Below are 15,942 nucleotides of genomic sequence, written 5' to 3'. Positions count from 1 at the left end.
TCTCATACATTCACTAATGACATAAAAAGACAGACAGCCTATGACCTACAAATATAAGCTTCTAAGAGCTAACACTAGCAAGGGCATATTGTTTTCTATACTTGGAAATACTGTAATATTGTAATAGATCTGACCTGTTTCGCAGCAAAGGCACCGTGTAACCGTTGCGGCTGGTTGGCACGTTCGTTAATAATTTACCAGTCTCCAGTTAACCTATATATGTATTTATCATTACGGACTGCTCGGTACCCTGGCTTTCATTTCATGCTATCGTCACAAGATTAATGAATTAACACGTAACACTTAAGATCCTTTGTAGACCTTAACAAAAATGAAATTGAATTGAAATAACATTTAATTAAAGTAAATTTAAATTCATAGAAATTAAACATACATGAGATACGGTTGAGATGATACGGTTACCTACTATGATATTTATAAGTACATAAAGTGCAAGTGCAGAATACGAGGAGCAACTGGATTGGTTTCATATTACCACAATCACTACTTCCTATCATACGTAAATGTATTTAACAATCCCTAAGTACAATCAAATTTGCTGTTCCTTTCGCTCATGTTCAATTTGCACATGCAATAAGAGGTCACTTAGATTGAGTATGACGACTGAAATAGTGTGTTTGTTGCAGATCGCGCAAGCGCCGCCCCAGCAGTTCGTGCGACCTGGGCTACGGCGAGCGCGACGACCAGATGAACGAGTGCAACGCTGCGCTGGTACTTATGTCGCTCAGCTGCTCGCCTAACTCGCCGCGTCCAAGTGAGTTGCTCCTCCCATTAATTACTACATTACATACTCGTACCTACCTATTTCCCAAATAAAACACGTCCGTCTACCTGGCGTTCAGCTGCTTTTAAGGACTCTCTTCATTCCCTTATTGAAACAGTGTACTTATTGTAATACACATTGCGCCTTACGAGGATACGGAACGGTTGGCTATAATTTGTAAATTTGGCCAAGGATCCTTTGTCTCGTGTACCTAATCAGGTAAAAATCCACCTCCATTAACGACGTTGTTTCTACTTAGTCGGTTGTTTTTCAATGTAGTTAGAGCGCTCCGTCACGCATTCTTCGAATAAATAGTTATAAACCATACACGGTAAACTATTACATGTTACGTTACGTAAGATCAAATAGAATATATATATATATACATATAGGATAGTGGAGTACTGTCATAGTAAATTTTGTAGTCATAGTAAATTTACCACCATCTATCGACACACGATTAAAACTAAAAATAAAAATATCAAAAATTTTAAAAGCCTGACCAGAAATATATGATCATGCGCCATGTTGCGGAATTTCATTGGAACTAATTTCTTACACTGGCAATTATTTTAATAATAGGTTGTCACTGTTGCCAGTGTCATTGTGGCGGTTTACTTGAATAATGCTTAAGTGTTGAATATTAAATAATAAATGACAAAAATGCCCAAAACTATACATAGTCAGGAGCGAAACATTGTTAATAATGTAAATAATAAACTGCTGGAAAAGAACAGTTCGGGAAATTAAACTATTTCGCTACGAAACATTTCCAAATTAACATCAGAGCTGACAGGTAAACAAATCAAAATGTCATTATAGTCTGGTTATTACGACTTAGTTATTGTAGTGTTATGTTATACAAGAGAGGAAACACAGTAAGAAAATTGAGTTTGAAAAATATTTACTATAGGCTTTGGAGACGATCAATCTTCGAATTTAAACTATCATGAGACATATTAACTTAGCTAAACACACAACATGTCGCGCGAGTGACTAAAAATACGTAAGTGAAACCGCTAATTTAGCTACGATCAATCTTGTTAATTGACAATGTAGCAGAGCCTATGTAAGGTTACGGAATATATACCTAGTAACATGACCATCATCATCATCATGGTGGCCTTTTGGTGATCCAATCTTGGATGTAGGCCTCTTCCCAGAAAGGAGTAACATGATAGACGAAATATTTTTTTTTTTCAACTAGAGCTGAGCTGAGCTGATGGTGTGACTAATAGAAGTCACACCATCAGGTATGTTACGACTAAATTAAATACATACATGTAAATTTATATAAATTTCTAGGTAAATCGGAGGCATCGATTACGCGGATTACAAGAGAAAGTTGTACCTGAGGTTTTATGCAAACCAAAAATAAAACAGAAGATGCAATTAGACGATTTTGACCTATGTGTGATACGTAAGAAAATAAAAAAAAACGTAGACACCAAATAAATGGGTTCTGATTTTGATTACGGTGAATAAAGTAGATGCAAGTCAAACGAGTTGCCAATCCACATTGTTCAGACTATACTGAACTGTTGCCATATAAATAAGAATAATAGCGCCCTCTTGACAATGATCATATATTCCTGGTCATTATATTATATATATGGAAAAATATAATAAATGGATAATAAATGTTTTTTTTTATTTGTATTTATTATTTTTATATGATTTTGACCCATGTTCTTTCACTGATATGTGTTAAAATTGTTAAATAACAAACGAAACCTGCAGCGCCATCTAACCGAGAATAGGCCAAAGGTTGGTATTGGTTCTCCTTTGCTAATATGAAAATCGTGACGAATATTAGGGTAGGTACATACCTATTCAGTAGGGACAGGGACCCCGTTTAGGTTTATGTTAAATGTAGGATAGAGTTGTTAACGTCTAGACAGCACAGCGGTCTAGACTAGACGCTGTCTAGACAGGTATTTGATGAAACTTCGCTCTCGTGCTAACAACTTCGACCAAATGCTGTGTATTAAGTAGAAAAAGAGCAATGGATATAGCTATTTTATACATATTTCTGCATAATATTTAGTAGTTCACACCTTTACCTACACCGGAGGTTGTCCCATACTTTGAGCGTTGTTACCAGTTGTTATTTTACTACCAATGCTATATTGCTACCAGTTAGCCTTTATATTACTACCAATGCTATATTGCTACCAGTTATCGCCTTTATATTACTACCAATAAATTAGTTCAGATGACCAGGGCGCTTATTACTTATTTTTATGGATGTTTTTTGTACTAAAACCCAGGTAGCAAAATGACGTCAGCGACGTCGTAATGACGGCATTATTACGTCATAATGACGTCGCTGACGTCATAATGACGTATAAATGCAACTGGGGAACGTAGCGAAGTAGCGAATTTCTTATGAAGTTGCATCCCATCAGAATCAGATATTAAGATCAGAGAGAGAGAAATCAAGAGAAACTGTCACTGGTGTGTTATGTTTGAGTAAGCTATTGATATAAAGGTAAAATAATGATTTGTAACCAATGACCTTCTGTAATACATATAACGGAATATTTTACAGGCCGCCCATGAATGCTAAATTGCTTACGCATGGTTTTAGTTTGTTAAATTAGTTGTATTCTCATTATTTAACTGAAATCTATACATTCTATTCATTCATATTATTTCATATCGTATTACTTTTTATATCAAACTAATGGTTGAGAAATGTGTAATTTGAAGACATTAGATAGTTGAAATAATAACTACAACGAATACGGTTGTATGTAGAGAGAGAGAGCGTTACGCAATGTTGAAGCGAGACCTCTTATTCTAATGTGGCAGTGGCAGCGCCTGTGTGCCGCGAAAAGAACGGCTCTTTCTAGTGAAAGCCACAGTTCCGTTTAGTAATTGCATTAATTTATAGTGGTACGATGATTAGGGGGCTTGTAAATTTTTTTTTTGTATGTTTGTTACCTTAAAACTCCGTCATGTGAGAACCGATTTGAAAAATCCTATTTTTGTTTAAAAGTATATATGTAGTTCCAAGTTGGTCCCATTGTTGTCACATCCAGTTCTGATGATAGGAACCATGAGGAATTGAGGAAATTTCTAAAATCTTATAGGCATAACATAGCGATTTTTGTATGTTTATCAACAAATCAAGCATTTGCACTGTTAGAAGTATTAGAACAAATTAAATTATTTTTAGAAAATATTTTAATTTGTTTTTATTTCATTTATAAACTGAAATAAATGTGACCAAGGCCTCCAGTGCCCCAGGCTGGAATCGAACCATTTGAAGCATTTGCATTCAAAAAAGTGCCATTAGGTGAAGTGGAACTGCTGATGAAGAACAGAACATAACATGTATCATATCATGCATGCAGAGTTGCAGACATTGCAGACTCAGTCGAGTACGTACTTGAGCATACGAGTATCGAGTTATAATGAATTTGTAGTGGATCCATAATTTTGTGTGGTAAAGTAGTGTAACAAGTAACAGCATCAGTATGTATGTATATATTATGGTGGTGACAGATGGGTGGGGCGGGCGGTCGTCGGTGTCGCCGGGCGCCAGCAGCAGCTCGGGCTCGTCGTGGCGGTCGGGCACGCCCTCCCCGCCGCCGGCCTCCTCCTCCTTCAGCGACGAGGGCATAGCTATGGACTATGAAGATCACCATCCCCGCAAGAAACGGGTAAGTTTACATTAACTATGTACTTACGCGCTTCTGTGTGTGTGTCCTGCCTGACACTCTTCATATTTCACCACCGATTCTATTCCTGTTACACAAATCTGGTTATAAATTTCAAAGAATTGATCGTCCTTTAACTTGGACAGCTAATAGTGCGTCTTTATCGCGCACTTGTCTTTTCAGTTCTACTAGTACTGCTTTGCTTATTTTTGTGAATCGATGTTTTTCATAATTATTTTCATGGTATGCTGAAATCAACTTAAATGTTGGGTAAAAATAAAGTACGTAACTGGGTACATTTTAATAACAACAAGTAATTATCCAAAAAACTAAAATGTAAGCATTAAAAGCAAGTAGTTACCTTGTGATTTGAACCACAAAAACTTTCCTTAATCGTTGTCACTCCCGCCGTAGGTTTTTGGCACCCTATAGATCAGTAGAAATTACTTAAGTACACATTTTTTTGTTGCAATTCAATTCGTCAATCAATTACGGTCATACGTTAATGATCCATATGCTCCATATGCTACTGACAATGACAACTGTAGTACTACGGATGGATGCTACTTGCACCAATTTGGTAAGTTAGATACTGCTGAGTTTTATTTTAACCTCAATAACCATCAAAATATTGTGGTCATCTAGATATATCTATTAATTTGTCATTAATTTGATTGTTATTTTGTTGTAAAACGTTACAAAGTGATGGTTCAACCAAGCCATACATTGTTATTTTGCTGTAACACGTTACAAAGTGATGGTTCAACCAAGCCATACATTGTTATTTTGCTGTAAAACGTTACAAAGTGATGGTTCAACCAAGCCATACATTGTCATTTTGCTGTACAACGTTACAAAGTGATGGTTCAACCAAGCCATACATTGGATCATCACGTTGTAAGTATAAATATTATCGCTCAGCGAAATGTACTTTTTAACATTTCTCCATATTGCAAAGCGACCTGTACGTCTAACTGCTACGCGAATATATATTGTTTTATGTATCTACTTAAAATACCTGTAAAGGGGATAGTATCTACTGATGTTTGCAAATAGGACTATGGCACAAACAGTCCAAACTGTACAGTATTAAAATATATTTAAAGGTAAGTCGAAATTGTATTTTTATTGTGTTTACAGCGCTATTTCTTAAAATCCAATCAATATTTGCTTATTATAATTATGAACCACTTCCAAACCGCGTATGTCTGCCTATTCGCTATACATATACTCCTGAACTACTGAACGGGCAAATATTTAGTATCGAGTTAAAATAAACTAAACTAAGTACAGTGTGTTTCTTGAAAGCATGCTATGGTACTGACCTATAAGTAAAATTGTGTACAGTCATTCTCTAGGACCCAAAGCATGGTTGACGAGCGGCAAGCTACCTCGAATGGGACGCTCTCTGACAACCGCGCATGCGGCGGCCGCCATTTTTTATATGGAAAACTTGCCGCCTCGAGCTGCGCGGCGCACGGCGCGAATATTTAAAATATTGCTTTGCTGCTCGAGGGTCTCAGTTTCGGTATGTACGTATTCATGCGCGGTAGCTGCATGGAAGACATCGCTTGTGGTAACTCGAAATGGCACAAACGCCTTGATCTCTTTACGACGCTGTAGGTACGCTGCGTACAGCGTCACATTGTATGAAAACATTTCTGTGCTACACGACATAGACAAACTTAAGGGGGATCGTCACAGTGGTTAATTGATTCGTATCCTGTCGTGGTTTCGCGGATTGGTCTAGACAAAAAAATTCAAAATCGCTCTCCTTCTTGATTCGACTGGCAAATGATGTTACTTTTTAGCAACCGGATTTTTTTACCTTATTTGACCCCGCTGAATCCGAATTTGCCGGTTGCCCGATCGAAATCTTGACCGGAAGTGAGATATTCAAGATGGCGGCCATTATTGCCCTACATAGCGACCCTAATAAGTTACTTGTATTGAGACCTATATTTTTTTTGATATTTTTTATTGCAAGGAATAACAGTTCAAATAACAAGTATATTCTGAAAATTTTGAGTATCTATTTGGTATGGTTCAAAATATACAGTCCTTTAAAGGTGGAAAATATCATCGTTAGCGCCGCACCGCAATACGAATTCCAAGTTGTAAGGCCTCGTTATGTTACAAAACTCACTCGAAGGGCTTTAATTATCTTTTATTTTTTTAACATATTTATTTGTTTACATATTTATTCAATGGTTGAATCTTTTAGCTCGCATTTGAAACCTTTAATCTATGTCCGCGGAGTAAAACTCTTTTGGTGAAAAAAGCGTCTAGTATGAGAAATATGACTATAGGTACGAATATTAAATGAATTTGTCGTTTTATTAAGCAATTAATCGGGATTGTAATGTGTACACTGACACTTCAAAACCTAAAATCTTAAATACTGTAAAAAAAAACCTCAAATTTTCATGTTTCATGCACGATTTAGCTCCCTAAACCAAAAATTGTTATAGGTACAAATGTTAAGGACTTGAAAGTGAGTATGATTTTATTTTACCTATTTTATGTATTTTTAAACAAAGTTATTACTTTTACCTACTCGAATCAAATGCGTCTTTCAAAGTATCTAAAAATAGTTTGGTTGTAATTAACTTAACACTTTTAACTTTCGCGTTTTGTACACATAATTTAACGTCATTAACGGGTCTAACGCGAATAAATTTCATTATTTTACCTTTTTTCCGACGTTTCGGTTAGGTTGCACTAGCTGTGGTTACGGAAGACTGACGTCCCAGCAAAATGTCAATTGAGATATTGGTAAACAACACAAAATACCAGACATTAGTTTATATAAATGTTCGGGGTAGACAAATAAATTTATCCACCCGTTTCTGTTTCATGTAAAAAAAATGTCAAAAAAGAAAAAAAGGTAAAATAATGAAATTTAATCGCGTTAATGACATTAATTATGTAATTAACTTTGTTCCTTTAATATCGTTTTAAATATTGATCCAAGAGAAAATTGTTTCGAATGTTTTTGTAGAAAATTGTATGTACCTATAGATTATTTATTTTTAAGAACTTATTTAGCTACAAAGCAACTTTAAAATTGATTATAATTAATTTTCCCGCTTTAATATATTTTTTTAAATATTGATCCTAGCGAACAGTGTTTCACGCGTTTCTTGTAGGAAATTCGATGTTAAATATTTATGTAACAGATTTTTTCTGCTATGCGTCATACTTTACAAATTATTAACGGAAAACTAAAAAAAAGGAACCTTAGAATTGATTATAATTAACTTTCCCTCTTTAATATCTATTTAAATATTTATCCCAGCGACAAGTGTAATAAACCTTTTTAATACAGTTGCTCAAAAAGTGCTACTTTTCGTGGCTGTTTAGCGTGCGGAAAGTTGGTTTTCGCGAACTAGTGCTTTTTACTTTCCAATTTTTTTTAAATTTTAACTTGGTCCAATTCATGACTACTTATTGATGAGTGTTAATATTAGTTTCCTTTAAACGTCGTAATCAACATAAAAACCTACTGTTAATGTAAGAATACGAAAAATATGCATATTTCATATTTTATTACTTACCTCTTCATCATTATAAGTATTATAACACGTTTATTTTTTTAAGTTGAAAAACCGTTCTTAATAAGTTGTCTGAATGGAACGGAACGCCTGTCAAAGAAGAGGCGTATTTTCTTACTGCAAGAATGTTTTAAGTTTCCAAAGGCAACATTCGATATTGTTTTTATAAATATACGATACACAAATAATCGTAAATAACGATATTTAGGTAATAATAGTACAATGTTTTAATATTTACAATTGTTTCTGTCTTAAAAGAACATGCATTTGAAAAAAAAAACTTTCATTGAAGTGGGTTCAATAATAATAAAATCTATTCTAGTCGAATAAAAGCTAGAAAAACACCTCTTCATAATGTCAATGTCAATGATGTCAGTGTCACAGAATTAATAATATAAAAGTTTCTAATTCCATTCCTTACTTGTTGCTTTTCTTATTTTTTCGCAGCTGTATTAAAAAACGTCGTTCGATGCACGTGCGGATATGTCATTCTTCACTCGTCCCGAGTCCTGCCATTCGCCTACGGCTCGTGGCAAGATATCTCGGTGCTCTTGAAGTAATGACATACTTTCCGCACTAGCATCGAAATGTACTATTTTTGTAGAATATTTTGTGTAGATTATTTAAGTTAACAACATTTTTTGCTATTGGCCGCCGTTTAAGAGTTATTTACGAAAACCTAAAAAAGGAACCTTAGAATTGATTATAATTAACTTTCCCGCGTTAATATCTCTCTCAATATTGATCCTATCGAAAAATTGTATGAAATCTTTCTTGTAGGCAATTTTATGCAGATTACTTATCTACTTGAATATTTTTTGCTATGCGCCACAGTTTACGAGTTATTTACGAAAACCTAAAATACGGGACCTTAGAATTGCTTATAATTAACTTTCCCGCGTTAATATCTCTCTGAATATTGATCCTAGCGAAAAATTGTACGGAATCTTTCTTGTAGGCAATTTTCTGCAGATTACTTGTGGAGAAGAATATTTTTTGCTATGCGCCACAGTTTACGAGTTATTTACGAAAACTTATAAAAATTGACCTTAGAATTAATTATAATTAACTTTCCCGCGTTAATATCTCTCTGAATATTGATCCTAGCGAAAAATTGTATGGAATCTTTCTTGTAGGCAATTTTATGCAGATTACTTGTGTAGAAGAACATTTTTTGCTATGCGCCACCGTTTACGAGTTATTTACGAAAACCTAAAAATAGTATTTCGATGCTAGTGCGGAAAGTATGTCATGACATTTCTGCACGTGTATCGAACGACGTTTTTTAATACAGTTGCGAAAAAATAAGAAAAGCAACAAGTAAGGAATGGAATTCGAAACTTATATTATTAATTCTGTGACATCATTGACATTGACATTATGAAGAGGTGTTTTTCTAGCTTTTATTCGACTAGACTAGATTTTTATTGAACCCATTTCAATAAAAGTTTTTTTTTTTTCAATGCATGTTCTATAAGACAGAAACAATTGTAAATATTAAAACATTGTACTATTATTAATTTTAAACAAGCAGAAACGTCTGCGATCGATGCTATTAAGCTTAGAATAAATTTAAAAGTGGAAAAATTACTGCCTTGGGTGAGACTTGAACTCACGGCCTCTGGATCCAGAGTAAAGATTTCCATGATTAGTTTTCAAGTTGTCTCTCGGATCGGAAAACTAGTGGTCACTTGGATGCGCCGTTCAAATGTTTGTAGTTTCACATTGTACCGCCATTACATATGTATATGATTTACGATTATAGATCACATATCTACTAGATAATTAGAGAATTTAAGATCAAATACTGCTAAACAATAGTTATCACGAAAGTGGCGGACCCGCTCGAAATAGACTTTTCATACAAACGTTGTCTTCATTTTCCTCCCTGGATTTTAACATTATTGAAAGTATTTTGACACAATTCGTTGTACCTATATCAAACACAGCTATACGCCTACGTTTGTATTTTATGGAATTTTTAATTATTATAAGAGTTAGGAACATTTAAAAAATTGTATGAAATTCATATGTTTTTCGCATCTAATTTTTGCAATAAATAAAAAATCGAAAAAAGTCTAATGTAGGAGCATAGGGGGAGCTATGGTTAATACATACATCAAATTATGTAAAAAAAAAATGACAATATCCAGAGAGGAAAATGGAGACTACGTTGTATAGAAAAAGCGGCCGTCCCCTTTCCTCTTAATAGTAGTTTATGTGACTGCTACATAATGAAAGGCATTAAAATACGAGTGTAGGTTTATGAAACGAGTTTCATAACAGGATCACACGAGTATTTGAATACTTATTTATGTATCAATATTACTTATCTTCAACAAAACAAACTAATTTTATACTTACGAATTAATTAAACGTCAAATGGCGGTAATGCAAACATCCATCCGTTATTTATTTTTAAATTCAGAGACAAACTAGAGTCGTTCGATATCAAGTAACATATATGCGTGTCATAATTGATTACAACTGACACTTCATTTCGAATAAAACGTCATCTCGACTGATATTAGAATAGGGAATATTACGCGAAACTCCGCGTAGGGGGCGCCACTACCACAATCTGAGGGTCTATCGCGAAACACGAAAATCGAAATTTTGTTATCTAACATCTCTGTCACTCTTGCACATTTTAAAGCGATAAAGAAAGTAACGAAATTTTGCATATACAATGACATATCTAGGTCAGTAATTACTTTGTATAGGGTATCATTTAATCGATCTGCAAAATATTCCTATTTTGATGAACTAAAATTTCAAAAATATACATTTGGTCAGCCAAAATGTGTAATTGGTCAGCAACTTAGGGTCAGCAAGTATTTCTAAACCAGTTCGCAATTAATGTCATACTGAACTGCTCTAAAATGATTTGGTTGGCAAATTAATTATTTGATCGACAGTAAGCGATCCATCATTAATCAAACTTTGTTAAGCAATCAGTGGCTAAGCGGATTATTTCATTTTGGATTACAATTTAACTGATCCGCAAAAATTGGTTAGCTGAAAAATCAGTGGATCAGCAAATGTCTAACCAACCTAACCTACCCCCTTTGATGATCAGCTGATTTTTTAAACAAAAAATATATTAGCCATCATTTGTTTACATACATACATACATAATCAATTCAGAATAAAAACTTTTTGCCCACTAACTTTGTTTCCTAGTACCAGTTGGTTTATGTTGGTTTATATCAGCAGCTGGTGTCAAACAAGTACCTAATCATCGAATTAAATGCACGCACACGATTGGCTGCTCGTGTCACGTGGACTGATTTCGCTCACTTAACCCACCTTATTATATCAGATTACAATTCCTTTAATATGCATACGTCTCAATTAAACTACTTAAAGACTAGTTTTTTCTACCGACCAATTTTTTAATCTTGCTGACCATATAATCATTTTGCAGCTCAACTATTTATTAAGCAGATCGATATTACATTTAGTGATGTACCGACTATTGATTTGGCCTAGCCGACTAGTCGGCGCTCGAATGGCCGATTAGTCGGTCGGCTAGTCGGCCAAATCCATAAATCGTTATTTGTCTTTAAAGTGTACATTCGGGTGGTCACTGCAGTAGCTTTGTCTAAGTTCGGATGCATTTAAAAAATAATTGTTTTGCTCCTTGCGTCGCTTCAGCTTTCCGTAAGCAATTTTTGTACGTTTTATTAATATTTTAATCAATTTTATGACAATTTAATAAAGGAAAGGCATATGTAACATGATAGTTACGGCAATAAATATCCGAATAAAAAAAGATCCGTCCAAAAGCTTAAATGGCATTTAAGCATTTTGAGCAAAATATAATTTCCTTAAGAGACCCGTGTTCTGTGAGGTTGACATCTTAGTGGCTTTTAGGAATTTAATTGAAGACGTCTCAATTAATAGAAATAAAAATAACCTAGGTACTATAATACTATTAATATTCCATCCAAAGAGGTAACGCTGCCAGTCTTCTGGGCACCATTACACATGATAGATTGATAGCGACCTGGGGAGCATTTTTTATTTATAAGTTTATTTTAAGTTTTATAAGTTTAGTTTAGTTTTAGAGATTAGTTAGTTTATTTAATTTTAAATTTATTACATTATATATGTTACTTCTTCAAATATTGTACAACTACATAATAGTTATTGTTTACATACATACTTTTTTGATATTTCGATAATACCTAGGCTGGGCCTAGCTTAACATCTCTTTTTTGTGTGTGATATTGTTCATTTATATATTTATTATATAATTTACTACATAAGTTGTTGTTTTTGCTGTTTCAATTTGAAGTTGACGATCTTTTAGTGAAATCGTTTTGTTGCTGGTATCATTTTGTGTGAAGAACTATGTCTTTTCTTTAAGAAATAAATTAATCTATCTTTTTATCTACTCCCTCTATTAGTTAAATATAATAATTTGAACAAAAATATTCACATGCACCCTTCATAGATATAAAGCATAATTTTATTAATTTGAGTAAAATGGGTATTCACCATTTGAAAAATAATTGCTGTTTATTTGGTTTATGTCTGGTATGGTTTTCTGTAACTAATAATAGGCCGACTAATCGCCGACTACAAATGTGGCCGGATAGTCGGCTTTCCCGACTAGTCGGTACATCCCTAGTTATATGTTGACCGTTTGTGAATTATTTGCTGAACAAGAGTTGTAGCTCGATTTTTAATTATTGCCAGCCAAATTTTTGTGTTGCCCAAATCATTTAAAGGTTTTTTTTTTCAGATCAGTTTTAAAAACAGCTGATCATTTTTACTTCCCGTTTATATAGCTCCAGTAAACTAAAACAAACGAAATAGAGCAAAAACAAGTTTTGAATGAAAAACTTAAATTCGCTGTGTTTTAAAGCTACATAAACTAAATACAGACCTTACATGAGTAGGTACAAAATTAATAGGGGTGCACTGACATAATACAGACAGGGGTGTACAGACCTAGATATATATATATATATATATATATATATATATACCTCATGTTATTGTATATGCAAAGTTTCGTTACAAAATCCAACACGTAGTTTTAAAATGAAAACGGAACTCTGTTTGTATGGGAAAGTGAATTGGCCGGTGGGCTTTTTTTTAATTTATTTATTCACTTTAAATATTAATACAACCTTTTCTTCTTTCTTAATATAGGCCGTTAGCTTATCGATTCTGAATATATCTTACGTAATAAATATTGGACCCGTTCATTTATTACGTAAGAGTCTTACGGTAAGACTGTTCCTTTTTTACTCCCTTTTGAACCTTCCTGATACCTGCTGTTGAAATTCTTACATAAATCGCTACCTAACATTGACTGTTTTTATTAGCATTTATTTCTTTAATACGAGCCCTAATGCAAAAGACTTCGTCCAGTTTTAAACTCGTTTTATTTCTAGAAAAGCATTAGCAGCAAACTATTTATACAATATTATACTCTATAAAAACGTTGCTTTTGCACTATCAAACAATAAATACATTATAAAAAAATCCTAGATATATTAATTCATAAGTAGTCACGCAAAACAGTTCGGCTGGTTCTTAATTGATGCAAAATAGTTCGTACCGTACATGCCTAGCGTTAAGCCTCTTTAATTTTATTACGTACAAAAATTTAACATGATTCAAATAAAATATAATTAAATTGTCATTTAACATGTCAAAGAGTATGTATAAGGGCATACTCGAAGTATTTTTTCATTATTATAAGTTATTAATTTGAGCAACATGGGCCGCGGAAAACCAGTCACAGAAGTTAGGAAAATTATAATTTCCAATAGTGTTAGTGGAAAATCTCCAAATCAACCAAATCGCCAGAGATTTATTACTGCCAAGATCTGTCCAGTCAATCATCCAGCATCACAAAAACACGGCACAATTTCGTGTTGGAAGAAGTCTGGTCGCCCGCGTATGATAAGTGCAGCTGAAAACCGGGTCTTATAATAAAAAAAATAATCAATAACAACCGCCGTGCTCGTGCGGGAGAACTTACCGTAAAATGGCGTGATATGATCCAGAAAGAGGTTTCAGTGGATACCTGCAAAAGGGTTCTCAATAGAATTTTTACACGGCTAAGGAAAAAACCTTTACTAACGGGCTAACGGCGTTACAGAAAAAGAAGAGTATGATATTCGATTGCGAGCACTTAAACTGGACTACTGACCAATGGCGTCAAATAATATGGAGTGATGAATCAAGATTCGAGATAACTGTCGGCGACGAACGAAAAAAAATAATTTGAACAAAAAAAACGAAGCATTCATCAAGGACTGCGTTAAGAGAAAAATGAAGTTTCACAGCATGCAAGTCAGCGCAAGGAGCAGGCCGCCTGCATCTTGTAGAAGGGAATGTTAATGCGTTGAAATACCAAGATTTAGATTAGATTTAGATTTATTTATTACAGGATAAAAATTACACTATAAATTTGCATCAATGTCAAAATTATGCTTATCTCCTTATCATGGTCGTACGTACATACTTATTTTGACAAGACATTTTGGAAACAAGTTTAATGCCATCTATTCCAAGTTTGAAATATGAAAATGCCTACATTTTCAACAAGACGGGGCTTCCTGCCATACTGCAAAAACCACGAAGGCCTGGCTCAAGTCTAAAGGAATTCCCACTATGGAGTGGCCGTCGAACAGTCCAGGCTTATCACCCATAGAAACTTTGTAGTGGAAAATGAAAAAAAAAATTACGCAAGTTTCCATCAAGTTCAAAAAGTGATTTAAAAGAGAAAATCGTCACTGTCTGGGAGTATAGACTCCCCAGAAGAGTGTGAAGAGTTGGAGCGACGATGCCATTGAGGATCAAGGCCGTGCTCAAGAGTAAAGGCGATACAACTAAGTGGTAGGCGAACTATTTTGCATACTCAAGATCAATAGCCGAACTTTTATAAGAATTAATTTTTTTTTTTATTACATTTCTTGCTCCCATGCTACTAAAATGACTAACTAGATTTGACTTTGAAAAAAAGTTACGTTCAATTGTATAGTATCCGAACTTTTTTGCATTGGGGCTCGTAGTATTGATCTGCTACCGATATTACCGTAAAACGAACCTTAAATAAGTTATCTGTTTAAATCCTTTATCGATGTTCTATAGTAGATGTAAAATAAAATTTTGAGCGTGTTACGCCAAATTTTACCTTGCAAACCCGTGAATCCCTTACCTTACTTGGCGCACCAATATACGATGATGGCATTCCTCCAGCCATAAATTCAAAATTAAACAATTTCCATGATTGTTCGGACTTACTTTTTAAAATTAACGCCCACATAGCCCTTTACATCTTGCGCTTGTGCCTGTTCTCACCTAAATTCTTGTATATTCTACGCTGCTGCCCCATATGGAAATTTCCCAGTCTGACGTCTTCTATTGACAATACTCAAAAAAATTCAATCTGCAAAATTTTAAACATCTCGTTAAATCCCCAAACTTGGTCCCAAGCTATTCTGCCTATCAATTATGGCGGGCTGGGTATTCGCTCCACGGGGGACCTGGCTCTCCCTGCTTTTCTCTCATCTGTGCATAGCACCGTCAGTCTCATCAGTGATATTCTTAACGTCCTCAATCCCACTGATTTGATAGTGACGGGCTTGGCAGAAGCGGAGTCTACATGGGGAGCCAGATTTCCCGGTGAGAACCCACCTACAGAAAAAACTAGCCAAGCGGCCTGGGACTTGGTAAATATAAAATCAGCCCACAAAACACTTTTGAACGACAGTTGTAACCCCAGTGAGCGTGCTCGATTACTGGCAGTATCTGAGCCAGAGTCGGGACATTGGTTACACGCTTTGCCGTCGCGGAACATAGGATCTCTTTTGGACCCGGCCGCACTGCGAGTGGCCGTATGCCTCAGGCTGGGGCTAAAGACCTGTGAACCGCACCCCTGCTGCCGCTGCGGAGGCCCAGTCGACGCCCTCGG

At 34.8% G+C, this 15,942-nt stretch overlaps 1 protein-coding gene across 1 annotated transcript in view; it reads left to right on the top strand.

Annotated features, from left to right (window-relative positions):
• LOC134754879 (zinc finger protein 395) overlaps positions 1-15,942 on the top strand; it is an 89,570-nt gene that overhangs the window by 38,090 nt on the left and 35,538 nt on the right. The window contains exons 3-4 of the mRNA XM_063691338.1: positions 648-775; positions 4,295-4,452. Of these exons, the coding sequence (XP_063547408.1) occupies positions 648-775; positions 4,295-4,452 (286 nt within the window). The remainder of the gene's footprint in view (positions 1-647; positions 776-4,294; positions 4,453-15,942) is intronic.

Source organism: Cydia strobilella, chromosome Z, assembly GCF_947568885.1.
Source record: "Cydia strobilella chromosome Z, ilCydStro3.1, whole genome shotgun sequence".
Lineage (NCBI taxonomy): Eukaryota > Metazoa > Arthropoda > Insecta > Lepidoptera > Tortricidae > Cydia > Cydia strobilella.
This window is presented reverse-complemented; position numbering and strand designations above follow the sequence as displayed.